Source organism: Perognathus longimembris, chromosome 4 (genome assembly GCF_023159225.1).
Source record: "Perognathus longimembris pacificus isolate PPM17 chromosome 4, ASM2315922v1, whole genome shotgun sequence".
Classification (NCBI taxonomy): domain Eukaryota; kingdom Metazoa; phylum Chordata; class Mammalia; order Rodentia; family Heteromyidae; genus Perognathus; species Perognathus longimembris.
This window is the reverse complement of record NC_063164.1, coordinates 15,856,606-15,884,260: the sequence shown is the minus strand read 5'-3', so window position 1 is coordinate 15,884,260 and position 27,655 is coordinate 15,856,606. Positions and strand designations below refer to the sequence as shown.

Below are 27,655 nucleotides of genomic sequence, written 5' to 3'. Positions count from 1 at the left end.
GTGGAATGATATGGAAACATGTCCTGTTTGTTCTAATCTTGTTGTGTCCAAAGTATTTCATTTAAACATTATTCACTTTCCAGATATCTCTTTAGGAGTCCAGTTCTCAATTCAACTCCCTCCATAAATACAGCTTATTAGGGGCTCTGTTTTGTTGCATGTGGTACCCAGTGTGATGTACAGAATTAATGTGTCATTACTCAACTATATTTGATGTTGCCAAAAATGACTGACTTAACCGCTCAGCTAGAGGGCCACCTTTGTTTGATCATGGTGATTAAAATGCCCTTGAGAGAACTGAACAAATGTAAACTCCTACTCACAGCTGCTAATAACACCCTTTTCTGTACAGTGTATATTTGGAGAAGAGGAATATTCACACTATTATTACAATTTCAAATATCAAAATTGTCTTTCCTTTTTTAAATTGATTCCTCATAATATAGGATCTCTGCATTCATAGTTAAAGAAGTGGCTGTGAACTGCTCCATCCCTGAGTAGCAAACTATGTTACACTACTTTAAAGGTGACCAGCATTTCACCCCTCTAATGTACGTCTCCATTTCTGAGACACTTAGTGGGGTCTCCAAAGTGAGAATGACCTAGCAAGACCATTTGGACATGTTCTTTACTTAAATATTCTTGGGCCTTGTCTAGCAGACTTGTGAAAAGGAAGGCTCCTCTGTCTCTGATCAGCATGCACTGTGGTGCTCCATGGTCACATGACACTGCCTCACCACCCATGCTAGAATTCTTCCCCTCCCCTGGATTTCTGTTTCCTTCTAATAAAGGTGCCTTGCAGTGCACCTTGTTGCCAGGGGTATTTGGGGTGGAAACTTTGAAAGCAGTCTATAAATAATATAGAAATATGTTAATCCCCATAGAAATAAAAAAGTAAAATAAGCTAGGCCCCTATGGCTTGGGCCTGTAATCTTAGCTGTTCAGGAGGCTGAGATCTGAGGATCTATCCAGATCGAAGCCAGCCCAGACAGGAAAGTTTGTGAGACTATTATCTCCAATTAACCACCACCAAAAAGTCAGAAATGAAGCTGTGACTCAAGGTAGAGTGTACTAACCTTGCACAAAAAGCTCAGGGACAGCACCCAGGCCTCAGTTTAAACCCCAGCTCCCACATGAAAAAACAACAGCAAAGAAGTAAATAACACGGTAGGGTTTTTTTTTGTTTTGGTTTTTTTTTATAGGAGTCAAAGAATTTGAGTAAGGGGCTGAGGTTTTAGCTCAGCAGAACAGCGTGTGCCTGGCAAACGCAAGGCCTAGAGTTCAGTCCTCAGCTCTGAGGAAAAAAAAAAAAAGAATTTAAGTAAATAAACAACAGCTGGGCACTGGTAGTCCTACCTATAACCCTAGCTACTTAAAAGGATAGGATCTGAAAATAGAGATTCAAAGCCAGCCCAGGCAGACAAATCAATGAGAAGCTCATCTCCAATTAATCAGCAAAAAGTTAGAAGTAGAAGCAAAGCTCAAGTGGTAGAGTGCCAACTGTACACTTAAAAAAACAAGAGTAAGGCCTGGAGTTCAAGTCTCAGTGCTGTACATCACAGATCTAGAGTACATAGTGGAACTTGGTTATGCTTGTCACAACTGAGATCCTGGCACATAGATTATGTTTCTGTCAGTGGATCTTTCTTTTACCCTCCTATCGAAGCAAAGATATTGCCAGATTGTAATGAGTTTGTACAAATGTGGTCTGACATTTGAACATAGTAGCATCTCTGTTTGTTGATGGGTTTACTTAGGAAATTTGAAAATTCATGCAGCCATACTAGATTGCTATTTTTCTTCATGCTCATTGTTCTCTATTCATAGCAGAAGTATCACTTAAGGCCAAGTATTAACTGTACTTTTATTTGACTTAAACACAGCAAACTTCCATTTTCTTCTTGAAATCTCATTTTCTTTTTTTGTGGGGGTGGGGGGCCAGGGGCCAGTTGTGGGGCTTGAACTCTGCACCTGGACACCGTCCAGCTCTTCAGGTCAAAACCTAGTACTCTACCACTTGAGCCACAGTACCACTTCCGGTTTTGTGGTGGTTAATTTGAGATAGGAGTTCCACAGACTTTACTGATCAGGCTGGCTTTGAACCACAATCCTCAGATCTCAGCCTCCTATTGAATAGCTAGGATTATAGGTGTAAGCCATCAGCGCCCAGGAATCTAATTTTCATATAGCCATTTATTTGTCTATCTGGCTTTCGGGTACCCAAATATTAAAAAATGGCAAAAAGGTGCCACGTATTATCTAGGAAAAAAGATTTAGATAGTTCATCCTCTAAGAGGATAGATCAACAGCAACAACAAAAAGTCTTCGGAATGCTCTTCGAAAAATAATAAAGTAGTATAAAAGTTTGAAATATTTAGAAGCGTGAAATCATTAGAGCTCTGGTAAAAAGTGTTCCTGTCAGTTGCTTAGAATGTGACGTAATCCTCAGAGGTATACTGATGCTCTTGCAAAAGCATCTGTAGGTTTGAGGGCACTGTTAATCATTTGATATGTAACCAAGTGTTCTGAACTCTGTTTCCTGGAGTTCAGGTTCATAGGCACCATGCCTTACAGGAGACAAGGCAGAGTAGTCTAGTGATCCGCGGACCTGGATTTCATCCCTGTTCTGCCCTATTTATTGACAACCTACTATGTTTCAGGTGCTTTCCTTTAGAGACAAGAGTCTTGCTTTGTAATTCAGGCTGGCCCGGAACTCAGGATCCTTCTGCCTCAGCCTCACTAATTCTTGGATTACAGGCATATGCCACCATGCCCACCTTAAGTTTTCTTTTTTTTGCCAGTCATGGAGCTTGAACTCAGGACCTGAGCACTGTCCCTGGTTTCTTTTTGCTTAAGGTTAGCACTCTGTCACTTGAGCCACAGTGCCACTTCTGGCCTTTTCTATGTATGTGATGCTGAGGAATCGAACCCAGGGCTTCATGTATACGAGTCGAGCACTTTACTGCTAGGCCATATTCCCAGTCCCTTAAGTTTTCTTTTATTCTCTCTTTCTCTTCCTTTTTTGTGGCAGTCCTAGGGCTTGAACTCAGGGCCTGGGTGCTATCCCTGAGTTTTTGTGCTCAAGATTAGTACTCTACCACCTGAGTGATACCTCCACTTCCAGCTTTTTTTTAACCTGTTTATTGGAGATATAATAAGAGTCTCATGGACTTTCCTGCCCTGGCCGACTTCCAACCACAATACGGATCTCAGCTTCCTGAGTAGCTAGGCATGAGCCACTGGCACCTGGCTTTTTATGTTCTTCTAATGCCCACAACAGTCTCCCCTGTCTACATACCCTTAATTTTAAACAGATGAGGAAATTGTAAAGATTAGGTAATTTTCCAAAGTCATATGGTATTGAGGCCAGAATATAGACCCTGTCTTGTTCAGCTTAAAGTAGAATAGCCTCTACCCATGTATTGTTCTGCATTTTAGCAAGTCACTGCTTCTTTGAGCCTTTTTTCCCTTTAAAATAAAGTCACACTGCCAGGCACTGCACTGATGGCTCATGCCACTCTGGAATGAGTGGCTGAGATCTGAGTAACCAGTTTCAAAGCCAGTCCAAGCAGATAACTCTGGGAGACTGTTACCTCCAGTTAACAAGCAAAAAGGTAGAGGTGGAACTGTTAGGTGGTAGAGTTCTAGCCTTGAGCACCAAGTGCTAAACAAGAGCACAAGACTCAAGTTCAAGCCCCAGTATCCTTATTGAATATTCTCACGTGGAGTAAGTTTGAAAATATTACAGTGTAGTCAAATAAAAGTTACTAAAGAAGTATATTATGAACTTTGGGTTTTCTACTCGGCCTCCTCTTAGAAAGGATTTGTGGTGGCATGTAAGTGGCTGTGTTTTAAGCTGCCCAGTTTCTGACTATGTTGGTACATTAAACCATCTGAGAAAAGTGGATAGCTCAGCTGGGCGACAGTGGCTCACACCTGTAATCCTAACTACTCTGGAGTCTGAGATCTGAGGATCAAGGTTTGTAATCAGCTCAGGCAGGAAAATCCTTGACACTCTTATCTCTAGTTAACTACCAAAATGTCAGAAGTGGAACTGTGGCTCAAGGCTAGTAGATAATTAGCCTTGGACAAAACAGAAAAGCTCAGGAACAGTGCTCAGACCCTGGCTTCAAGCCACACAAGCAACTAAGAAGAAAAAAAGACCTCTCTGAAACACTGAACTCCTAATTAGAAGTTCCTAGATTATAACTTCCTCATATTCCTTATTTGTAATCAATCATTGATAATACTGATTCAGATTTTTGCTTAGTATTTATTATCTGTAGATATTTACAAACACTAAGCTTTTGTTTTGCTTCATTTTGCTGTATGAGGTAGATAAGTGATGGTGAAACAAAATGATATGTCCTCAGAACCTGAAAAGTCTGCTTTGTGTAATTGTCTATAGAAACGGATTGCTTCAGAAATTAGTTTTTATTTGAGGCTTTCCAAAAGATCTTTAGTAGGGTTAGTTGCACAAAAGGTGTTTTATTGTGACATTCTGATGTATCCAGTAACTTCTAAGTAATTTGTCTTCTCCCTCCAGGATACAATGTTTCTTTGCTATATGACCTTGAAAATCTGCCTGCTTCCAAGGATTCCATTGTGCATCAGGCTGGCATGTTGAAGCGAAATTGTTTTGCCTCTGTCTTTGAAAAATACTTCCAGTTCCAAGAAGAGGGCAAGGAAGGAGAAAACAGGGCTGTTATCCATTATAGGGATGATGAGACCATGTGAGTTTGAAATATGCTTCTCAAGCTGGAGTTGTGGCTGTCTCAGTGGGGTGGCACTTAGTGCAGTCAAACCTGAAACCCTCCTGTGTGAGTGCCTCTGAAATGCTCTTCTCGTGACATAGTACTGGCAAGAAATAGGACTGCTTCTGCTCTTGAAAACTGACAAAAGATAAAAGAAATTTCTGAATCCTGTGTTAACAAGAGTATCCTTGTAATAGGACAGCAGAGACTGACAATGAATTCTGTTATTGAAATTCTTGAGTTACCTCCACCAATCTCATGTGTACTAAGAAATGATGTTTTTTGTAAGTGGTATTCTGCCACTGGTGTCTTACACCTGCAATCCGAGCTGTTTAAAGAGGCTAAGACCTGAGGATCACAATTCAAAAACCAACCTGGGCAAAGAAAGCCTGAGACTCTTATCTCCGAGTTATTCCCCCCCCGCCCCCCCCCCAAAAAAAAACTAGGAATCGAGCTATGGCTCGAGTAGTAGAGCACTAGCCTTAAGCAGAAAATCTTAGGGACAATGCCTAGGCCCCAAGTTCAAGCCCCGGGACCGGCACAAAAAAAAAAAAAAATTATTTTAAGTGCTGTTCTGAAAACACTTAACTTTAGATTTTGTGTCATACTTTATAGGTTAATGAAATCCACTTTGATCATTTCTACTTCCTACTTCTTGGGATTTCCTTTATTCTGACCTGATCTCTGGCACACCCTTGTTTTATGGGTTCAGAAACTTAGGATTTAGCCTTCTACTTCACTTGTAAAACCCTGTTCTAAATTGGTACTTAATTCTCCTGTTTGTTTTTTTTCCCCACAGGTATGTTGAATCTAAAAAGGACAGAGTCACAGTAGTCTTCAGCACAGTGTTTAAGGATGATGATGATGTGGTCATTGGAAAGGTGTTCATGCAGGTATGGAACAGACATGGGGTGGGGAATGATTTTATGCCTGTGCACCAAAATGCACCTTAAACAGAATAGAAAACCAAGCCATGTATGGTGGCACATGCCTATAATCCAGATGCTTGGGAAGCAGAGCACTCTGAGTGTTGGAGGCCATTCTGGGCTGAGTTCCTTGACCTGGTATCCCCTTCCCCCTCCGCGCGCCCCCCCCCCCAAGAAAGGAAAAGAGAACCAGTCACTCTGTTGATACAGAGGATTTAATAACATTCACTGGGTGTTCTATTTTCACTTAGTGGTTTTGACCTTTTTTGTAGTACCAGAGTTTGAACTCAGCCTTGTACTTGCTCAGCAGGCAATCTACTACTGGAGTCATACTCCTATGCCTGGTTCTGGCGTTTTCACAGGACAGGATGAGAAGACCATTTGGATGCTGTTAAACACTCTAGATTATGGTGTAATATCGAGTATTCTTCCTACCGAGGATTTGTTGACTGATTGGTTGTTTTTTTATGTCAGCCCTGGACTTGAACTCAAAGCCTGGCTCCCTGAGCTTTTGTGCTCAAGGCTAGTGATCTACCATTTGAGCCACAAGTACACTTTCAGCTTTTTGGGGGGTGGTTAATTGGCCATAAGAGTGTCACAGAGGCTATCAGAAAATGTGACTAAATTTTAGGTCAAAAACCTCATGGTAACCAGGTACTAGTGGCCCACAACTGTAATCCTAGCTACTCAGGAGGGTGAGATCTGAGCATTGCAGTTCACAGCTGGCCTGGAAAGTCCCTGAGACTTACCTCCAATTAACCCACAGAAAACTGGAAGTGGAGCTGTGACTCAAAGTGGTAGAGTACTCTGCTAGCCTTGAGTAAAAGAGCTCAGGGACAGCACGTAGTCCTTGGGTTCAAGCCCCTTGATCAACATAAAAAGAAAGTGTCACAAGCTGTCCTGTCCAGGCTCACTTTGCACTACAGTCTTCATATCTCGGTCTCCTGAGCAAGTAGGATTATAGGTATGGGCCAACAGTGCCTGGTTACCATGAGGTTTTTGACTTAAAACTTAGTCACATTTCCTGACAGCTTCTTTGTTCAGGTTTGTAGCAAGTTCTGTTCCTGATTTGGTTTTTTTCAGAATGATCTATAGCAAATTTTGAAATGGAAAATTATATTAGATGGAATTATTGCCCTGAGAGGGGAAAGCCCAAGTTTGAGTCACCCACCGTACAGTGCCTTCCTCCAAAGAAGCTTAGCTGCTAGGAAGACTAATAGGACATTCCTGTCAGGACACTTTTTCACTGGATTTTTTCTGTAGTTGGGCTCAGCTCGTACCTATTCTGACTGTGTCATCTTGTCTGCTAGCCAGTTCCTGGCTCTAGAACATGAGGGCTCCTTGGTCAGATGGCATACAGACTTCTAAAATGAGTTAACTGATTCAGTCTAGTACAATGGTTAATTTTTTAGAACTTCGTATTTTCATTCTGTTCCTTGGTAGGTGGATGAGATTTTTTTTCAAATTCTGAAATAATCTTTTGCCAAATAAGAGTTGGAAAATACCCATGCCTACCATAGTGATAGCTATCTATCTTTGTCGGTCTGTCTGTCTGCTGTCTATATATATATCCTTCTAAGTGACTTAGGGACATCTTCAAAATGATCTTTACAATTCACTTCATCTCTAGTGGCTTTGTATTTTGGCTAGATAAACTAATAAAGTATTTTGGGAATCCCTTTGCACAGAAATTGGAATATTGACACTTTAGCATTTGATAATATTGAACTTTGGATATAAACAAACATACACAATTTGTTGGGACCTAAAAGTAAAGCCTCTAGAGACAGCCATTTCATCAGTTTTTCCTTCAGAATTAATTCAACACAGTCGCTCAGAAATTGGGCTAAATCCAAACGAAAAGCTAATTTTAAAAGCTATGATTAGATTTGGCTGAATTTCTTACCAGTCTTGTTCCATTTCATTCCAGGAAAACAACTTATTTTTATACTTTAAACAACTCTTAATCTTTTTTAAATTTTTTTTTTTGAGCTTTAAAATTTGCATTTGCTGGGGCTGGGAATATGGCCTATTGTGGTAAAGTGCTCGCCTCGTATACATGAAGCCCTGGGTTTGATTCCTCATTACCACATATGTAGAAAAAGCCAGAAGTGGCTCTGTGGCTCAGGTGGTAGAGTGCTAGCCTTGAGCAAAAAGAAGCCAGGGATAGTGCTCAGGCCCTGAGTTTAAGCCCCAGCACTGCCCCCCCCCAAAAAAAAAAAAAAAAAAAAAACTTGCATTTGCTTTTTTTTTTTTCCCATTTCTTTATTGTCAAAGTGATGTATAGAGGGTTACAGTTTCATACATAAGGCAGTGAGTCCATTTCTTACCCAACTTGTTACCTCCTCATTTTTCCCCTGCCTCTCCCTTCTCCCAGCTCTTAATCTTGAAGAGTTTATTGGAGATTTGTTTGGTAGAACAATATGTGTATCTTTTTGCATGTGCATTTAAACTTTACCTTTAAGTCCAAGTGGTTGGACACTTACCTTGCTTTTTTTCCGCACACTGCTAGTGTTTCCACTTAGTGACTGTCCTAGTGCTCTGTAAGCTATGTGGTGTCTAGGAATGTGAAAAGGTTGGGCTTAGATGGCTTAGCCATCGGCCTGCCACCCTTCTAGATCTAGAGGCTGGGTAATATATTGAGAATTACCATAGAAATTGAACTTCTGGTGGATTGCCGCCCAAAATAAGTCATTCAATATATATATATATATATATTGGGGAGGGGCAGTCCTGGAGCTTGAACTCAGGGCCTGGGCCCTGTCCCTGAGCTGCTTTTGCTCAAGGCTAGCACTCTACCACTTGAGCCACAGTGCCACTCTGGATTTTTCTGTTTATGTGGTACTGAGGAGTTGAACCCCGGGCTTCATGCATACTAGGCAAGCACTCTACTACTAAGCCACATTCCCAGCCCCATGATACTTTTTTTAAGTATTAGGATTTGAACTGAAAGCTTTGAGCTTGCTGGGCAAGAACTCTACCACTTGAACCATACCCCAACTCATCTTTGTTTGATGCTGGTCCTGGGGCTTGAACTCAGGGCCTGGGCACTATCCGTGAGCTTTTTTGCTCTATCACTTAAACTACAGCTCCTCGTCTGCCTTTTTTGGTGGTTTATTGGGAATGAGTTTCATGGGGCTGGGAATGTGGCTTAGTGGTAAAGTGCTTGCCTAGCACACGTGAAGCCCTAGGTTAGATTCCTCAGCACCACATAAACAGAAAAGGCCAGAAGTGGTGCTGTGGTTCAAATGGTAGAGTACTAGCCTTGAAGAAAAGAAGCTCAGGGACAGTGAGTTCAATCAAGCCCCAGGATTGGGGGGTCGGGGGGGTGGTCACGAATATGTTTCATGGACTTTCCTGCCAGTGCTGGCTTCCAACTCCTTAGCTAGGATTATAGGTGTCAGCCACCCGCACCTTCTCACACCTCTTCCCCCTCCCCCCCTCCCCCGTGTTTGTTTTGAAATATGTTTTCACTATGTAGCCCTGGTTGGCCTTGGAATTCTCCCATCTCAATCTCCCAAGTGCTGAGATTATAGGTATGCACCACCATGCCTGGCTTAGAAATTTATGTTCTAAGAGAAAGGAAGAATGAATACTTATTAGCACAGGAAGCAGTGACCTCAGAACAATTTGAAATTCCTTGTTCGTGGTCACTATAGTAGACTTTGAGGGATGCTTGCTGCCTTTGGGGGAAGACAGAAATTCATTTTCCATTATGGTGCTGGGCACTGGTGTATTGTCTTTCTAGACTCTACTGAGCACTGGAGAAAGTCTGATAGGCAGTGGTGTTTCAATGCTCATGCTATGAAAAGCAATGGGACCAGCCCTTAGGCTTCTGGAGATAGAGGTGTAATGCATAAGAATTGTTGTGGACAAAACAGTGTCTGAGGCAGTTGTGAAGATGGTATTTTGAGGACCCTTTCTGCCTGTTTACATGTGTGGGTATATCTGTAGCAGTTTGAGGAGCTGGGAACGCTGGATTTATCCATAATCTTGGTAGATAACTGCCAGCCTCTTCTCCATAGGCCATGTTGCCCTCCCACCAACAGCAGATGAGTACATATTGTCCAGAGTTTGCTGTCAGACTTGTGCCATGTCTCAGGAGAATTTTAATTACCCTATTACTGGCATTGCTGGAAACTCTGTTCTTTGGGGTCTGCATTGAGAGAGGTCCTTTGTATCACTTGTATATATAGGTATATGGGAATTATGAGAACCTGATGTCTGGGATAAGAATATAGGAGGAATGGTCTGCTTTTTTTCATTTGGAAAGGTCAAATTAAGGGTGATAGGTGCTGAGTTCTTAAAAAGAATGCTGGTGTGCCAGGTGCTAGTGACTCACACCTGTAATCCTAGCTGCTGAGGTGAGGAGGCTGAGATCTGAGGACTGCGGCTCAAAGCCAGCCTGGGAAGAAAAGTCACTGTGAGACTCTTATCTCTAACCACTCAAAAAACAGAAGTGACGCTGTGGCTCAAGTGTTAGTGCACTAACATTGAGCAAAAGAAGCTGCTAGTATATCATTCATGGCCATTTAAGAGCCAGAGTTTAGCTGGCTGCCAGTTTCTTATGCCTGTAATACCTAGCTACTCAGGAGGCTTGAGATCTTATGATCACATAGTTCAAAACCAGCCTAGGCAGGAAATGAGACTTGAGACTCTTGCCTCCAGAAAAAAAAGCCAGAAGTAGGGGCTAGGAATGTGGCCTAGCGGTAGAATGCTTGCCTAGCAAGCATGAAGCCCTTGGTTCAATTCCTTAGCACCACATTTACAGAAAAAGCCAGAAGTGGCACTGTGGCTCAAAGGTAGAGTGCTAGCCTTGAGCAAAAAGAAGCCAGGAAATGCTCAGGCCCTGAGTTCAAGCCCCAGGTCTGTCAGAAGAAAAAAAAAGCAGAAGTAGAGGAATGGCTCAAATGGTAGAACACCATCCTCAAGCACAAAAGATCAGGAACAATACCCAGATCCTGAGTTCAAGCCCCAGGTTTAATACACACACACACACAGAAAAAATTTAAAAATCAGGGCTGGAAATGTGGCTTAGCAGTTGACTACTTGCCTCACATGTATGAAGCCCTGGGTTCAATTCCTCAGCATTACATAAACAAAAAGGCCAGACGTGGCGCAATGGTTCAAGAGGTAGAGTGCTAGCCTCGAGCAAAAAGAAGCCAGGGACAGAGCTCAGGCCGAGTCCAAGCTCCAGGATTGGCCAAAAAAAAAAAAAAAAACCCAAAAAACTGAAAGATCAGACTTTTGGTACACACACCAATTTTATGTACATTAAGGCAACTCTATATCCTCCGCACCCAAGAATGGCTTGGAATTGCTCTAGGGTTTTTTTGTTTTGTTTGCTTTTTTTACTTTTAACTTTTTTAAAAAAATTATTGCTATTATAAATACAGTTTGTTATTATAATACAGTTTGTGTGCTTTTTGATGCTGGGGCTTGAACTCAGACTGAGAATACTGTCCCTTAGCTTTTTCACTTAACTGGTGCTCTATAGACACTTAAGCCACAGATCTACTTCCAGCTTTTTGGTGTGGTTAGAGATAATAGTCTCATGGACTTTTTCATAATACTCTCATGGACTTCGCTGTTGACTGGCTTTGAACCACAAAACTCAAGAGATCTCAGGTTCCTGAGTAGTTAGGATTACATGTGTGAGGCACAGGTGCCCAGCAATCTTTCCTTTTGAACCTAAGGTGCACGGATAGCAGCCAGCACTTGTATTATTTTTAACCATCTGCTGGTCCAGAGGGCTACAAGGTCACAGCACATAGTGCAAACCTGTAATAGAAGTTGCTGCCCATGCTACATCAGCTTTTGTTTTTTCTCTGCAGGAGTTCAAAGAAGGACGCAGAGCCAGCCACACAGCCCCCCAGGTCCTTTTTAGCCACAGGGAACCTCCTCTGGAGCTGAAAGACACAGATGCCGCTGTGGGCGACAACATCGGCTACATCACCTTCGGTGAGCTGGATGCAGTTGCCACACCAACAGACTTGATGAGTTCACAAACGCAGAGTGGCAAAATCTGGGCCTTCTTGGTTAAACATGTTAAGTAGATAAAGGCAGCCCTGCCATCTTTTTCCTGTTGCCACTGCTGTGATCATGGACGGCTTATCACAGGGTACAGATTACAGAGTAGGCCAGGTGCTGTTTTGGGCCAGTAATGCCCTTTTTTCTAAAGTCTTAAAGGGAAAAGGGGTCACTTCTAATGTCAGTTGGACGGAGTTCTCTCATTTGGTACTGCTGGGGGGGGGGGTGGTATTGCTTTGTCAGCCTAGCTCAGCCATGATTTGCTAACTCTCTTCTTTCTTCAGTTGCATCAGCCTTGTGTGCTAGTAGATAATGATAGCTGCAGCTCATTCCCGCCCCACACCTAATGCCACTAAAATGGCTTGTTTTGTGAGGTTTTAATGTAGCTTTGAGCTGACGATGTACCACCTTTATGGTAATAAATGAGGTGACTTACCATATTTTAAAAATATAAGCTATACATTTTTCCTTCATAGTTACTACCCTTGAAGTTGAAGTGCTCGTCTCATGGCGTGTCACAATTTACTTGACAACATTTCTTTCTTTATGGTACATGAAATCATGGTAAACCTACAGTTACATGCATTTTAACTTGTTTAAAACATAGTTTTCCTATCCTAATGTTCTATTTAGCCCAGGACAAACTAACGCAAGAGTCCTACTCCTTCTTATTCTTTTTCATTTTAATGAAACCTCATAGAACTCAGTGTCTGACCAGTGAGTAGAATACAAAAAGCCTGGGAGAAAGGGAAGATGCAGGTCTGTAGGTGGTCAGAGCTTGGCCAGTCTAAAGGGTTCTAGCTCTTTTTTTTTTTTTTTTTTGGCCAGTCCTGGGCCTTGGACTCAGGACCTGAGCACTGTCCCTGGCTTCTTCCCGCTCAAGGCTAGCACTCTGCCACTTGAGCCACAGCGCCGCTTCTGGCCGTTTTCTGTATATGTGGTGCTGGGGAATCGAACCTAGGGCCTCGTCGTGTATCCGAGGCAGGCACTCTTGCCACTAGGCCATATCCCCAGCCCCAGGGTTCTAGCTCTTAAACCCTAGGGTCTGTTTTTCACAGCAAGTGTATTGGGTATTCAGTGGAATCTAGTTTCTCGGAATGCATACTCTATGCAATAGAGCAAGCAGCTTTGTTTCCTTATTTATTAAGGTCACAGGGTCTGCCTAACTGCAAAGGTGATGCCAGTAGGTGATGACAAACAGCCACAAATCCCAGGCCTCGACCAATTAATTGCTCAGGGTCGTACCCTGTTTTTCTACCAAGTGCTTATTGGCATCACCCTGACCATGCTGTTTACTACCTCCTTGTCTCAAAAGACAAAACCTTGTCCAAGTTGAGGGAGTGGCAAAGCAAGAACATTGCCTATATGAAGGAGGAGGGGGAGGTTGACTGTGGACACTGTTCTTCTAGCTCTCCTGATGCCTTTTTTTCCTCCACCCTCAGTGCTGTTCCCTCGCCACACCAATGCCACTGCTCGAGACAATACCATCAATCTGATCCACACGTTCCGGGACTACCTGCACTACCACATCAAGTGCTCCAAGGTGAGGAGCCTGCCAGCACCTCAAGAATCAGCTCGTGGTCAGGAATATAGTTCAGTGATAGAACATTCACCTCGCAGACTTGAGGCCTCCACTCAATTCTCAGTACTATCAGAGAGAGAGAGCACATAGTCACCTCTTTCCCCTTCCTGCTTCCCTTATGTGGTAACTTGGGTCCATTCCCACAGTATATTCCCATGCTTTCCCAGTGGCTTTTGCTAATGAAAGCAAAGTTGTCTTGTAGCCCATGACGGCTTTGTTTGCTTCCAGGCCTATATTCACACACGTATGCGGGCAAAAACATCAGATTTCCTCAAGGTGCTCAACCGTGCACGCCCAGATGCTGAGAAAAAAGAAATGAAAACAATCACGTAAGTAGAGCAAGACCACTTTCTCCTTCCTAGTTAAACCAGAAGTAAGTAGTGAGTACTGGTATCCTGGCCCTCCAGGTGTCTGGGCAATGCCATGAGTGAGGCCAGCAGTATGGGGATTCCTGTGAAGTAGCTGGTCTGGTAGCTTATACCTGTAATCCCAGCTACCCAGGAGGCTGAGATCGAGTCTCAAGGTTCAAAGAAGTGGCGCTGTGGTTCAAGTGGTAGAGCACCAGCCTTGAGCTGAATAGCTCAGGGACAATGCCCAGGTCTAGAGTTTAAGCTCATGACAGACAAAAAAAAGGAGAGAGAGAAGAAAAGTTTACGCTCTTTGGATTTGAATTGTCCTCTAGTTGTTCCTGGAGAAATAGAGAAAATGACTCAAAGACATTTAGTTGTGTTTGGACCTGGAACCACTCTCAAAGTGTTCCCTCCTTCCTGCTCTACTTCCCAGCAGGAAAATGGCCTGGGGAGGAGGGCTGCCTTAGTCAGGGATGAAAACCTTGAGCAGAACTGTATGTAAGCAGTGTGGCTCAATATGGAGGAGAGGCCTGGAAGTTGTCTTTGGTAGACTTCAAGCTCCTTCCCCTGGCATATAAAGCCCCTACAACCAGGTTAGTTTCTGCCGCCATTTGAAAAGATGAGCAGTGTCTGACTGAATGCTCAACAGTTGGTGAGAGTTTTTGGTCATAGGGACATCAGGCAGCTAAACAAAGCAGGGGAAGTCATCCCTGACTTTGGTAGAGGCCTTTCTATTATTAGTTCTGTGCTTTCATCCAGAGCCTAATGGTGTTCAGCCATGTCAAGTGGCAGCTTCGTAGGATATCCTCAAACATCAGGATATCAACAAATAAGGTGCCCACAGGGATGTGCCCAGGATTCACATACTCTTGTTCGCCTTTCACATCCTTGCTTCCACCCTTCCCTTCCCTGCTTGCTCATCACAGCAATGTTTTTCTCACCAAGCACCACTCTGGTGACCTCAAGTGTGAGGAAGCTGATTTCATGCCAGTTTTAGGGGCCAGGATCAGGACAGCAGTTGAGTAGTGGCCAGGGGAACTGGCAGCTGGGTACCGCCAAAAGGAAGCTTACCCTAGTCAACCATCAAAGCAGAGAAGCCAGGTGACCCTTGCCTGTAGGTGACCTACTTGTGAGGCAGAAGTAGGAAGGTCCTGGGCAACACTAATGAGACTGTCTTTAAAAAAATGAAACCAAAGTGGGCACCAGTGGTTCATACCTATATCCTAGCTACCTGGGAGGATGAAAACAGAAAGATGACAGTTCAAAGCCAGCCTGGGGGGGAAAAATATAGTTCACAAAACCCCTTCTCAACTTATAGTTGAGCACTTACCTGTCATTCCAAGCTACTTAGAAGGCTGAATTGGAAGAATCAAGGTAGCAGGCCATCTGCAACAGGAAAGTCTGTGAGACCCCATCTTCATGAAAAGAAAGACCAACGCAGTGGTTCATACCAGTGGTCCTAGTAGTGACAGGAAGCCAAAAAGGTAGATCATGGCTCAGGCATATGCCAGGCAGAAAGTAATACCCTACCTTAAAAATATCTAGCCACAAAATAGGCTTAAGGTGTAGTGTAGCTCAGGCCAACATAGAAAGCCTGAGCAGGCCCTGAGTTCAAATATCAGTGCTACAAAAAAAAACACATGGAGGTGGGGGAGCCAGAAGGCAGCCTTAAAATGAGACAGACAGGAAGGCTGGACTGGGTACCTGCCTTAACTTGGCCCTGACAACTGCTTGTTTATTCAGGCGTTGTGCCACCCACCAGCATGTGGCCTTGGTGGTCAGTTAAGGGATGGGAGTGGGCAGCAGGAATAGTTTGCTGTCCTGATTGAGGAGGAGGTGGGGGGCTTGGGTAAAGATGAATCCTTGAAATGAACAAACCATCCCATGCCGGGACTTAGAACAACTTTGTCTTCAATTCTGTGATCTCTCTTTGGCAAGGGTAGGCCTCAGAAAAGAAAAGAGGGAGGAAAGTGGCCACATCTACTCTGGAAATAAGGCCATGTTACTAATGATGAGTAGGGGTTACCGTGAGCAGCAGCCAGGCCTCCCACAGGAGGAGGGGAGGGCTTCTGAGCAGGAGGAATTATACTGTGTGGACAGGTGTAATACGGTGGTGGGCCTGCTGTGAGAAGCCAGGCCCTGAGTCTGACGTTGAGAGTGAGCACCCCTCAGGACTCGCCTTTCCACCTCAGGGGAAAGGCAATCAAAGGCTTGCTTGGGAGAGAAAAATGGCCCTTATCTTTGCTGTCTACTCAACATCATTTACAGGGTCCTTCCTTGGGAAGCAGTCCCTTTGGGGGAAATAATGGGTGTAGCAATTTCCCACAGCTCAGGATCCCAGACCTAGGCAAGTGTTCTGTAAGCCAGAGTGAGTTACCACATGACACCAGGAAGTCTTTCACTATGGAGGTTGGTTGTTTTTTGCTAGTCTTGCAGCTATGATGCTCAGGGCCTGGATGTTGTTCCTGAGCTTTTTGGAGGCAAGCAGTCTTGCCAGTAGGCCATATTCCCAGCCCGTCCCTGAGCTTTTTCACTTAAGGCTGGCACTCTACTGCTTGAGCCACAATTCCACTTCCAACTTTTTGGGTATATAAGAGTCTCCTTTGGAGTTAAGAATCTCACGGACTTTCTTGCTTAGGCTGGCTCCAAATTGTGATCCCCAGATCTCAGTCTCCTGAAACAGCTAGGATTACAGGGATGAGCCACCAGTGCCTGTCCACCCTGGAAGTTGTAAAGATTGCTTTGAGTGCCCTTCCTTAAGGAAAGGGGAGGGCTAAGGAACTGCTATCTAAACAGGATTGGCTGGATAGGAGGGGCCTGAGTTGTGACTACACTAATTAAGTAGCTGAATTTTAGGTTCATCAGGGCCATCTAGAAATTATGGACAATGTAATGCCAATAATTTAAAGGTACATTTGATGTCCTTATGACCTAGCACAGATGTTAGCTAACACTTGGAAGTACAAAACAGGGTAGCATAGTAAAAACCAGTCTATAAAGGCTGGATCTTCTCTGTGCCCTGTGGTTACAGTAGCTCTGCCTAGGGGATCTCTTTCTCTTTGCTTGTTGTCCATTTGATATCCCACTACCAGTATAGGTGTGTGGGGTAGAAGGAAAGCGCCACTGAAACCAATCTTCACTTTTACTCTATTTTTAAAGGGAAAACCAATCTTCACTCTTATTCTGTTTTTAAAGGGGGAAGACGTTTTCATCCCGCTAACTCTTGGGAACAGAGGAGGAAGCGCTGGCGAATGAAGGCTGGACCGCTTGCCACTGGATAATCGTAGCCCTTCATGTTGCACCTCTCCAGGTTCTTAAGGGAGTCTCCATTTGGGTTCCATTTTGTACACGTTTGGAAAATAATCTGCAGAAACGAGCTGTGCTTGCAAGGACTTCATAGTTCCAAGAGTTAAACAAAAAAAGAATTCCACTTGATCAATTTAATTCCTTTTCTTTTATCCTCCCTTGTTCCCCTTCCCTCCCACCCTCTTTTCTGAGCTGTTTTGCTTTGCAATATGTTACTGGTAATGAATTGCAAGATAATGCAATCTTGTTTTCTTCTAAATATTTGAGTTCAAAACTCCTGTATCTAAAGAAATACGGTTGGGGTCATTAATAAAGAAAATCTTTCTATCTTAAATGAGAATTTGTTGGGCTTCTAGACTGAATCTAAAAAGTAAGGGTAGACCTGCAGTGGCCTTGAACCTCCAGGCCTGAGCTGGACAGGTCATAGGTTCAAGAGCCCATGTGGTCAGCAGCGGCTCCCACTTAGAGGAAAGAACATCCAGCTAGGGAGCTATATGCCTGTTTGTTTTCTTCTTCCCTTTCCCTTTCCCCTCTCCCTCCTTGCCCTTTTCCCTTTCTTTTCTCTTTTAGCAGGGTTTCACTGTAGCTCAGGCTGGCCTTGAATACTCAGCCTTCCTGCCTCAGCCCCTCACGTGCTGGGGTTGCAGATATGGGTCACCATGACCAGTATCTAAGCTATAAACCTGAACATGCTTCCCATAAAGCTTGGTTGCTGAGACTTAAAGCCTGTCCTCATTGGCCAGGAAAAACTTCCTAATGGTGACATACAAATTAGTGTTTATGGCTTCCTTTATTATGAATAATATATGGCATTTCCAAAACTGTCTTCCATGGTGTGTGTGGTATTGTAGGACATCAGAGGGTTTTAGGGGTGGAGCTAATGCAGACCAGCAGGCCACAGTTCATCCACAGTTCATCTCACTCGTACAATATCCCCAAAGCTTACTGCACAAAGCTCACTTTGGGAGATGCCACCCTAACAGTAGAGAGTCTAGCTGAGCACCCTGTCCCCTAGCCAGGATGCTGATCCCCAAAGTAAATAGTAAAATACTATCTGGAGAGTTTTAGGATTCACCTGGTCTGAAGCTTGTCCTGATGTTATGTGCCTTCTTGCTTTCCCGTTTTGTTTCAGACACCAGCTAATTTTTTTTATTATAATAAAGGTGATTACAGAGGGGTTACAGTTACCACGGTCAGGAAATGAGTACTCTACCACTTAAGCCACAGCTCCATTTTCAGGTTTTTGGTGATGAATTGGAGATCAGAGTTCCATGGACTGGGCTGGTTTCGAACCGCCATCTTCAGCTCTCATCCTCCTGAGTAGCTAGGGTAATAGGCATAAACCACCAGCACCCAGCCAGACTTCATTTTATTTCAGTGAAATGGGCTTGTGTGAAGCTCATCAGTTCCCCTGGCCACCTATATCAGCAAGTGAAAATGGGGCTAAATAGAAGGCGTTGAGACCCCATGAGTTACTTAAGAGAGTTGGGGACCACAGCTTGTGCTGCTGTAACACTTCACCCCTTAGTAGATGGGAACCCCTTCTGCTATCTTACCAGTAGTAGGAGTCAGAGTTCTGACTTGGCAAAGCCAAGTGGTTTCAAAATTAAGATACATAGTGTGTGTGTGTGTGTGTGTGTGTGTGTGTGTACTTTTTTTTTTTTTCCCCAGTCCTGGGGCTTGAACTCTGCCTGGGCACTGTCCCTGAGCTGCTTTTGCTCAAGGCAGTGCTCTACCACTTGAGCTACAGTGCTACTTCTGACTTTGTTTATGTGGTACTGAAGAATCAAACCCAGCGCTTCATGCATGTTAGGCAATCACTCTACCACTAAGCCACCTTCCCAGCCCCAAAATTAGGAAATTTAGAGGAAAACAAAAGGCCTAAAAATTACCGTATTTTTTGTTTTTTTGTCAGTCCTGGGGCTTGAACTCAGGGCCTGAGCACTGTCCCTGGCTTCTTTTTGCTCAAGGTTAGCACTCTACCTCTTGAGCCACAGCACTCAAGAGCACTTTTCTGTTTATGTGGTGCTAAGGAATTGAACCCAGGGCATCATGCATGCTTGGCAAGCACTCTACCACTAAGTCACATTTCCATCCCCATTAACTGTTTTCCAGTAGTAAACCCTAAGAAGCATTATCGGCACCAGATATACATGAGGCTTGATTTATCCAGATTTATCCTTCTCACCTTTTTCCAGGACACATTGAATTTCATGGGGCTCTTAGGATACTCCTCTGTGGGCAGAAATGTCTGCTATAACTCCATTGAAGGCTTAAAGGGGGGAACAAGAGGGAGGGCAGGAAGTGGTTGTGCAGAGAAACATGGGCTGGAAAAATGACTTAGTATCCATTACTGTCCAGCTTCCCTGCCCTAAAGTCACCTGTACCTGGGAGACAGAAATGTCTTTGAGTTTGAGCTGTGCAGATAAAAAAGTTTGAGAAACCCAGTGCCACTGGCTCATGCTTGTAATCACAGCTACTCAGGAGGCTGAGATTTGAGGATCACAGTTCAAAACCAGCCTGGGCAGGAAAGTTTTTGAAACTCTTTATCTCCAATAAAATATTTTTTTTTTAAACCAGAAGTGGTGTTATGGCTTAAGTGGTAGAGCAGTAGCCTGAGCATAGAGAGCACAGGCCATGAGTTCAAGCCCCAGGACTGGCAAAAACAAGTGGTTTGAGAGGGACTGGTTTGAATATAGTTCTGCTATTTGAAAGTTCCATGACACCAAGTTGCTTTTTCTGAGACAAAAGTTTCATTGGGCTTTTTTTTGTAGTTGGACATACTACCTGTCCCACAAGTTTTTGTTTTTTTGGCCAGTCCTGGGCCTTGGACTCAGGGCCTGAGCACTGTCCCTGGCTTCTTCCCGCTCAAGGCTAGCACTCTACCACTTGAGCCACAGCGCCGCTTCTGGCCATTTTCTGTATGTGTGGTGCTGGGGAATCGAACCTAGGGCCTCTTGTATCCGAGGCAGGCACTCTTGCCACTAGGCTATATCCCCAGCCCCTGTCTCACAAGTTTTTAAAGGAAGAGAATAAATAAGATGCTGTCACAGCATACATAGACAGACATGAGTTTGATTTATTCACTCACTCATTTGTGGCACTAGGGATAGGACCCAACACCTCATGCATTATCTCCAGTTAGCCAGCAAAAAATCTGGAAGTGGTGGTGTAGGTCAAGTGGTAGGATGCCAGCCTTGAGCAACAAAAGCCAAGTGAGAATGTAATGTCCTGCAATCCAGCCCCAGAAGCAGCATGAATGAGTGAATGAATGACTCTTAGTTCCTTTTCTATATTATATACTCAAGGGGATCAGAAGTGATAGGACCAGAAAAGATGTGTAATTTAAGGCAAGCCTCCTTTGTCTTGGGTTTCCTAGGCCTCCTTTAGGATAGTAGTGCTTTTTTCTGCCTGGTGGCCTTAACTGCCAGGGAAAGATGTTGCTGGAAAGGGAAGGAATCCCCAGCTCTGGATGATGTGTGGGGTCAGGACAAGCTAACAGTTTAGCTGGAAATGAGATTACAACAGGAAGGGGAGCCGGGCACCAGTGGCTCACACCTGTAATACTAGCTATTCAGGAAGCTGAGATCTGAGGATCTCGGTTCAAAGCCAGGCCATGCAAGAAAGTCCATAAAACCACCAGAAAACCAGAAGAGGTGCTGTGGCTCAAGGTGGTAGAGCACTAGCCTTGAGTTGAAGAGCTCAGGAACAGTGCCGAGGCGTAGAGTTCAAGCCCTACAACCAACAGAAAAAAAAAAAAACAGGAAGGGGAAAGGGTGTTGAAACCAGGAAAAGAAACACCTCTTGCTGCTGTGACATCAGAGTGGGAGCTTAAATTTGGTTGCCAACAGTCGAGTGCCCATCCTGACCTACTAACTCAGGCCTAATCAGAGGTCCTGTTGGCTCTGGTGGAGTTCAAATAATCTCCCCATCTTCCCAAATCCTGCACACTTCTGAGGGTAAGTGAAAATATTGCCATTTCTGTACCTCTAAGGTAATGACTGACCCAGACAGCCATCTGTTGGGGTCAGAGGGCAGGGATGTTGCCACACACACTACACAAGTGCTCTGCCACTGAGCTGCCAAAGCGCAATCCGGCCATGTAGACCTCACAAGAGAACAGGATTTCTTCTGTCAGGATTCTGGTCAATCTCTGTCACAGGATCTGAAGTGTTCATCTACTCTAGTTCCTAAGAGTAGACTGTCAAGCACTTGTAATCGAGTATTCTGGAGGTGTGAGTTCTAGGCCAGCTTGGGCTACCTAGCGAAATCCTGTCTAAACCTGTTGAGCAGCAACAGTGGAAAACCACCCAGAGTCTAGAAAGCTTCATCCCACTGGTGCCTCCCTGGTCCTGAATAAGTGAGTGGATACCTCACCTGCCTTCCCTGGCACAGAGAAATGCATAAGTGAATGGCAGTGGATTGAGGAGGCCCAGGAGGATTCTGGACCAGAGTTTGGACTGGGCACCTAACAAATGTTCCCCAGGAAGACAGCAGCAGGCCAAAACATGGCTGACCGATGGGTCAACTGAAAGCTTGGACCGAAGTCCTGTGGGCTGAAGGAAGAAGCCAGGGATGATGAGTCAGTTCCAGACTCGGAGAAGAACCAGACTTTCTGGTAAGGAAGAAGGGGCTGAAAAGGGGGACAGAACCCAGGCTCCCACTCGCCTTCACACGTCATGCCACACAGTGTTTAGACAGAAGTGAAGAAGAAACAGACATCCTGTATGCCTCAGGGAAGAGGCCAGGGCTGGAAACAGCCATCTGTTTACTCCTGGCAGTCTAGTATCTGAGGGGCCCCACACGGTTTCTGCCCAGACCCCAGGCTGAACTCTTCCAGAGCCTCTGACCTCTGCCCCACCAGACCGTGTGAGCCTGGAGGCTGTGTGCTAGCTTGCTGGAGGCTGGGTTAGAGGCTTCCTGTCCCAGCTGAAAGAAACCCTGCTTCCCCAGGTCCCCAATGATGGTATAGAGGTGACTGCCAGAGTCCTGAGCCCTCCAGCCCTTTTGGCAAATCCTAAGAGCCCACAGAAGTCTTGCTTTGTTTTCAGGGGCGGGGGGGGGGGGTAGTCATGGGACTTGAACTCAGTGCCTAGGAGCTGTCCCCGAGTTGTTGTTTTTTTTGCTGACGACTAGCACTCTACCACTTTGAGCCACAGCTCCACTTCCAGTCTTCTGGTGGTTAATTGGTGGGATAAGAGTCTCATGGACTTTCCTACCCAGGCTGGCTTTGAACTGTGATCCTCAGACCTCAAGTCTCCTGAGTAACTAGTACTACAGGTGTGAGCCACCAGTGCCTGGCCTCTTAATGCCTTTGAGGATGGTGTTTCTCACATTTCAACTCCCATCTTCCCCCCTACCCCCCAAATCCCAAGGCTTGAACTCTGGGCCTGAGCTTTTGTGCTCTGCCATTGTGTGTTCTGCCACTCAAGCTGCTGCTTTATATCCTAATTGGAGATAAGATTCACACACTTTCCTCCCTGGAACTGCGATCTTTGTATCTCAATCTCCTGAGGATTACAGGCACCTGGCTTCCAGCTCCAGCTTTCGTGCTTCAACTTCCATCTATTTCCTCCCATTTCTAGACTTAAGGGATATGGCTAGCTTCTCCTCCACCCAAAGCTGCACTTGGACTCCCCTGCCCGGAGCTTGCCCTCCTTTCCCCTTCCTCAGTTTTCCTGTGGAGAAGTGACAGTTCCCTTTTCATAGGATGACTCTCAACAGAGTTCTTGCTTCTTGGAGGGGACGACGTATAAAGAGGCAGAATCCCTAATGATACTAATGATAATATTAGCTGTCATGCTAGGTACCAGTGACTTGCCTCTAATCCTAGCTACTCTGTAGGCTGAGATCTAAGGATCCCAGTTCAAAGCCAGCCCAGGCAAACAAATCCGAGAGACTCTTAGCTCCAGTTAACCAGCAAAGAGCCAAAAGTGGAGGTGTGATAGAGCACCAGCCTTGAACAAAAAAGTCAAGCAAGAGTGAGAGGCTTTGAGTTTAGGCCTCAGTGCCCGTGCATACGTGCACACGCATGCACACGTGCATACACGTGACTACAGTTTGGAACTCCATTTTACAAATGAGGAAACAAGTAAAAGAAAAGTTTGCCCAAGTTCACACAGCTTAAAGAATGGGATTGCAGCAAGTTCTCATTCTAGCACCAGTGCCCGCCTCTTACCCACCATAGAGGGAGGAGTCACTTGTTGAGATGACTTTGCCTCACTGCTGTCCAGCACTGCGGTAACCATAATTCCCTGACATTTACCACCACCCCAAAAGGTAGTTTCTTTTGCTCCCAGTTAACAGGTGGGAAGACAAGCTCAGCAGTAGCTTGCCAACGGTCACATCTGGCCAGCAAGTATAGTGGCACCAGCCTGTGATCCTAATTACTATCCTAATTACTAGGGAAGTGGGAGGTATGGGGAGATGATGGTTCAGAATGAGCACACACAAGTTGATGAGATTCACATGTCTGTCATCCTACTGAGGAAGCACAAAAAGGATCACAATCCAGGCCAGCCTGAGCACAAAGCAAAACCCTATCAAAAAAAAAAAAAAAAAAAAAGCTGGACCCTGGTGGCTCACACCTGTAATCCTAGCTACTCAGGAGGCGGAGATCTGAGGATCACAGTTCAAAGCCAGCCTGGCCTGGGAAGTCTATGAGACTCTTATCTCCAATCAACCACCAGAAATCTGGAAGTGGTGCTGTGGCTCAAGTGGTAGAACGTGCTAGCCTTGAGCTGAAGAGCTCAGAGACAGTGCCCAGGCAGAGTTCAAGTCCCATGACTGACAAAAAACAACATCAAAAAACCATGTAGCACCAGTGGCTCACATCTATAATCCTAGCTACTCAGGAGGCTCACATCTGAGAATTGCTGTTTGAAGCCAGTCTAGGGAAGATAAATCTCAGATATCTCCAATTAACCAGCAAAATCTGGAAGTGGGAAGTATGGCTCAAGTAGTAGAGCACCAATTTTAAGAGAAAAGGTCAGTCTGGCACTGGTAGCTCTAGTGTGTAATCTTAGCTACTCAGTAGGCTGAGATCTGAGGATTATAGTTCAAAGCCAGCCTAGGCAGGAAAGTCCATGAGACGTTTCATCTCTGGTTAAGACCCAAAAAGCTAGAAATGGAGCTGTGGTCCAAGTTGTAGTGCTCTAGCCTTGAGCACAAAAGCTAAGGAATAGCACCCAGACCCTCAGTTCAAGCCCCAGGACTAGCACACACACACACACACACAAAAAGGCATGGTAAGAATATAAGCAAGGAGTTCAAGTTCTACTACTGGCACCAAAAATAAATACATAAAATAGTAAAAAAAAATAAAAGCTAGTGGATTGTGTTTCTACAGTAGAGCCCCTGCCTAGCAGGCATGAGACAATGAGTCCAAATCCCAGTACTGGTAGGGGTGTGCAGGGGAGGGAAGCCACATCCTCAAAGCTATTTGTAACTTATACACAGTCCAGAACTTAACTCAGAAAACAGCTGAGGAAAGTGCAGATGACCCCCAGATTCAGAAAGGCAAAGCTGACCCTCTAATGTGATGGAGGGCAGTGAATTTCCCCAGGCTCCAGACCTCCAAGGAGTACCAACACACACACACACACCCCTACCCCTTGGATGGGCCACCAGAAGTTTGGAACTGGCTGTGCAGTTGGCTGACTGGGTTGCTTTAAGGTGTGTGTAATCATCACAGAGTGTAGATAGAATAGCTGAGGCTGGGGTGAGGAGGGGTAGTCAATCATCTTTCATTAACTGGGATGCATTTCCCAGATTAGCTAGGCAGTGGCAGGCGAGAAGACTTCCAGAGGGAAGAGGGCCACCGCCTAGGTGGCCCTGTTTGGCTGGCAGCTGGGAAGGAGGTCACTAGCACAGGAGGACCAAGGAGACAGTGAAATACAGCTGTGTCTCTCAGGAGCTGCAATTCAGGATGTGCCTGACCCCACCCCCTGGGGGCGGGGCCAAGGCTGAGACCCGCCTGCCAACCTCAGTCCTCCATCCCTCCCAGGCAACTCAGGCAGCGGCTGAGCCTGAGCAGCCCTGCTGTCCCCCGAGGGGAGGCAGCATGCACTCGGTGGCCGGGACGCCAGAAACAGTTGGAAGCCCTGTGAGCCTGACTGCTGTGACTCCTTGACACACACACACACAGAGGCTAGCAAGTGCCACCTGTCCCCAACAGCCATGTGAGTAACTAGTCCTCTACTTCCTCCCCATCCTTGCCGTGGTTAGAGCAACCAGGGTATGTGGGTGGGTGGCACCTGCTACTCTGAGGGGACCCATCCCTAGGGTAGGACTAGGGATCCCAAGATCAGGCCTGGTATGGAGTAACAACAGATCACGTCTCATGGGGTTTAATAAAGAGAATGGTGGGGAGGAAAGAGGAAGAGAAACTGGGGGCTGCCGGAGGAGGAAGAGATGTCCTGGGTAGAAGACTTTCGGGGAGGCTGAGAAAGAGGAAATGGGCTGGGGAAGGGGGGAAAGGCAGTCTCCCTCCCTTCAGGGCCTGGAGACAGTGGGGAAGGAAAGGGGAACATCTTCCTTCCCTTCCTGTCTTCCTGGGGTTGACTGTGACCCTAGGGAAGAGGGAGCCAGTGAGGGGAAGAAGGAATACTTCCTTACTGACTCTGGCTCTAGCAACTGCTCCCCTACTGACAGGGGCAGGACCCCCTCCACTTCCACCCCCTCCCCAGCATGTTGCTGGGGGACTGCGACCAAGGATCCCAATGAAGGGACAGGGAGAGATCAGAGCCAGAGGCCAGGCCCTGCCCACCAGCTCCTCCTCCCGGTCCTCCGGGCCCAGCCCCACGCACCTCCCTGCCCCCTTTTCCCTTATTCCCTTGAGTTCCCAGGAAGGAAGCGCCTGTTGCCAGCGTGGACCATGTCAAGTTTATGGGCTGGAAGTCCTACCCGGAGGCTGTTCACTGAGCTGGAACAGGCTGCGTGTGTGGTGGGGGTGGGGTGCAGGCACAGGACACCTGGCTTGTGCTCCAGATCTAGCTCACAGGCATCCCCCCCCCAACACACTCCATCCAGATAGCGCCTGTTCATCATGAGACCTCCATGAGTGGGACAGAGGGACGGGATGCTTTGGGGTGTGTTCGCCTTTCAGTCTAAACAAAGGCATAAACACAGCTGCCCAGGAAGCAGGCAGACACGAACAGGTAAAGCTGCCTGCCGGGATGGGAGGAATGGCCCAAGTGGCAGCCACCACACAGAATGTGAGTGTTGCCAAACCTGATTTCCAAGGGAACGAATATAAAATAGCTGTGGCCCACAGTCCACGGGTTTGCAGCCTCTAGATGACGGCGCAGGCTACCGTCCTGACAGGAGTAGTAGGACCCCATCGTAACTTTCCCCCTCCTCAATACAGGCATGCCAGCTGCAGCTCCAGGCCTTCCCCACCCCAAGGCCCAAGATGACATCTAACAGCACCGGGGAGGTACAGGGCCCCATTCCTGCAGGTGCCCTGGGACTCTCCCTGGCCCTGGCAAGCCTCATTGTGGCCGCCAACCTGCTCCTGGCCCTGGGCATCGTCCGAAACCACCACCTGCGCAGCCCACCCGCCGGCTGCTTCTTCCTGAGCCTGTTACTGGCCGGGCTGCTCACGGGCCTGGCGTTGCCCACGCTGCCCGGGCTGTGGATCCAGAGTCGTCGGGGTTACTGGTCCTGCCTCCTTCTCTTTTTGGGTCCCAACTTCTCCTTCCTCTCCCTGCTTGCCAATCTGCTGCTGGTGCACGGAGAGCGCTACATGGCGGTGCTGCAGCCACTGCGACCCCACGGGGGCAAGAAGCTGGCCCTGCTCCTCACCTGGATAGGCCCCCTGCTCTTCACCAGCCTGCCTGCCCTGGGGTGGAACCACTGGAGCCCTGGTGCCAACTGCAGCTCGCAATCTGTCTTCCCGGCCCCCTATCTCTACCTCGAAGTCTACGGCCTCCTGCTGCCCGCGGTGGGGGCCGCGACCCTCCTCTCCGCCCGGGTGCTGGTGGCTGCCCACCGCCAACTGCAGGGCATCCGCCGGCTGGAGCGGGCAGTGCGCCGTGACGCGCCCTCCACCCTTGCCCGGGCCCTCACCTGGAGGCAGGCGAGGGCACAGGCTGGAGCCACGCTGCTGTTTGTGCTGTGCTGGGGACCCTACGTGGCCACTCTGCTCTTGTCAGTATTGGCCTATGAGCACCGCCCACCCCTGGGGCCTGGGACTCTGCTGTCCCTCATCTCACTGGGCAGTGCCAGTGCAGCGGCTGTGCCGATAGCCATGGGTCTGGGTGACCAGCGCTACACAGCCCCCTGGAGGCTGGCTGTCCAGAGATGGCTGCGAGGAAGGGCCTCCAGGGACAGCCCGGGCCCCAGCCCTGCCTACCACCCCAGTACCCAAAGCAGGGTGGACTTGGACTTGAACTAGAAAGGCCTACAAGCGTCCGTCTGTCCGTCTCAGCCACGAAGCTATTTTCTGTGCTGCTCTGGATCAAAGGCCCTGCCCCTATTTGAGCCCACTCAGATGGAATAAAACTCCTCTGGCCACTTAAGAGTTCTTGGTAGCCATCTCAGAAACAGGGGCATGGGAAGCAGCCCCTGGAAAGAAGCTACAGACAGATCGTGTGCCAGGGGAGATGCCAACTCCACAGAAGCAAGTCCCTGCCGCTTAACTTGGGGAGGTGGCGGATGCATCATGACATGAGCCGCGTGCTGGGGGAGGAACTCACCCTGACATGA

At 46.4% G+C, this 27,655-nt stretch overlaps 2 protein-coding genes across 3 annotated transcripts in view; both read left to right on the top strand.

Annotated features, from left to right (window-relative positions):
• The window catches only part of Arpc2 (actin related protein 2/3 complex subunit 2), a 36,659-nt gene extending 19,377 nt beyond the window's left edge, over positions 1-17,282 (top strand). For both annotated transcript variants that reach the window (XM_048344772.1, XM_048344773.1), the window contains exons 6-11: positions 4,547-4,733; positions 5,554-5,647; positions 11,515-11,641; positions 13,153-13,253; positions 13,521-13,621; positions 16,838-17,282. In XM_048344772.1, the coding sequence (XP_048200729.1) occupies positions 4,547-4,733; positions 5,554-5,647; positions 11,515-11,641; positions 13,153-13,253; positions 13,521-13,621; positions 16,838-16,862 (635 nt within the window). In that variant the 3' untranslated portion in view covers positions 16,863-17,282. The remainder of the gene's footprint in view (positions 1-4,546; positions 4,734-5,553; positions 5,648-11,514; positions 11,642-13,152; positions 13,254-13,520; positions 13,622-16,837) is intronic.
• A 7,631-nt stretch (positions 17,283-24,913) lies between these two features.
• Gpbar1 (G protein-coupled bile acid receptor 1) lies at positions 24,914-27,619 on the top strand. Its single transcript, XM_048344768.1, has 2 exons — positions 24,914-25,128; positions 26,316-27,619. The coding sequence occupies exon 2, from the start codon at positions 26,361-26,363 to the stop codon at positions 27,342-27,344; it is 984 nt and encodes a 327-aa protein (XP_048200725.1). The 5' UTR covers positions 24,914-25,128; positions 26,316-26,360; the 3' UTR covers positions 27,345-27,619.
• Positions 27,620-27,655: the final 36 nt, after the last annotated feature.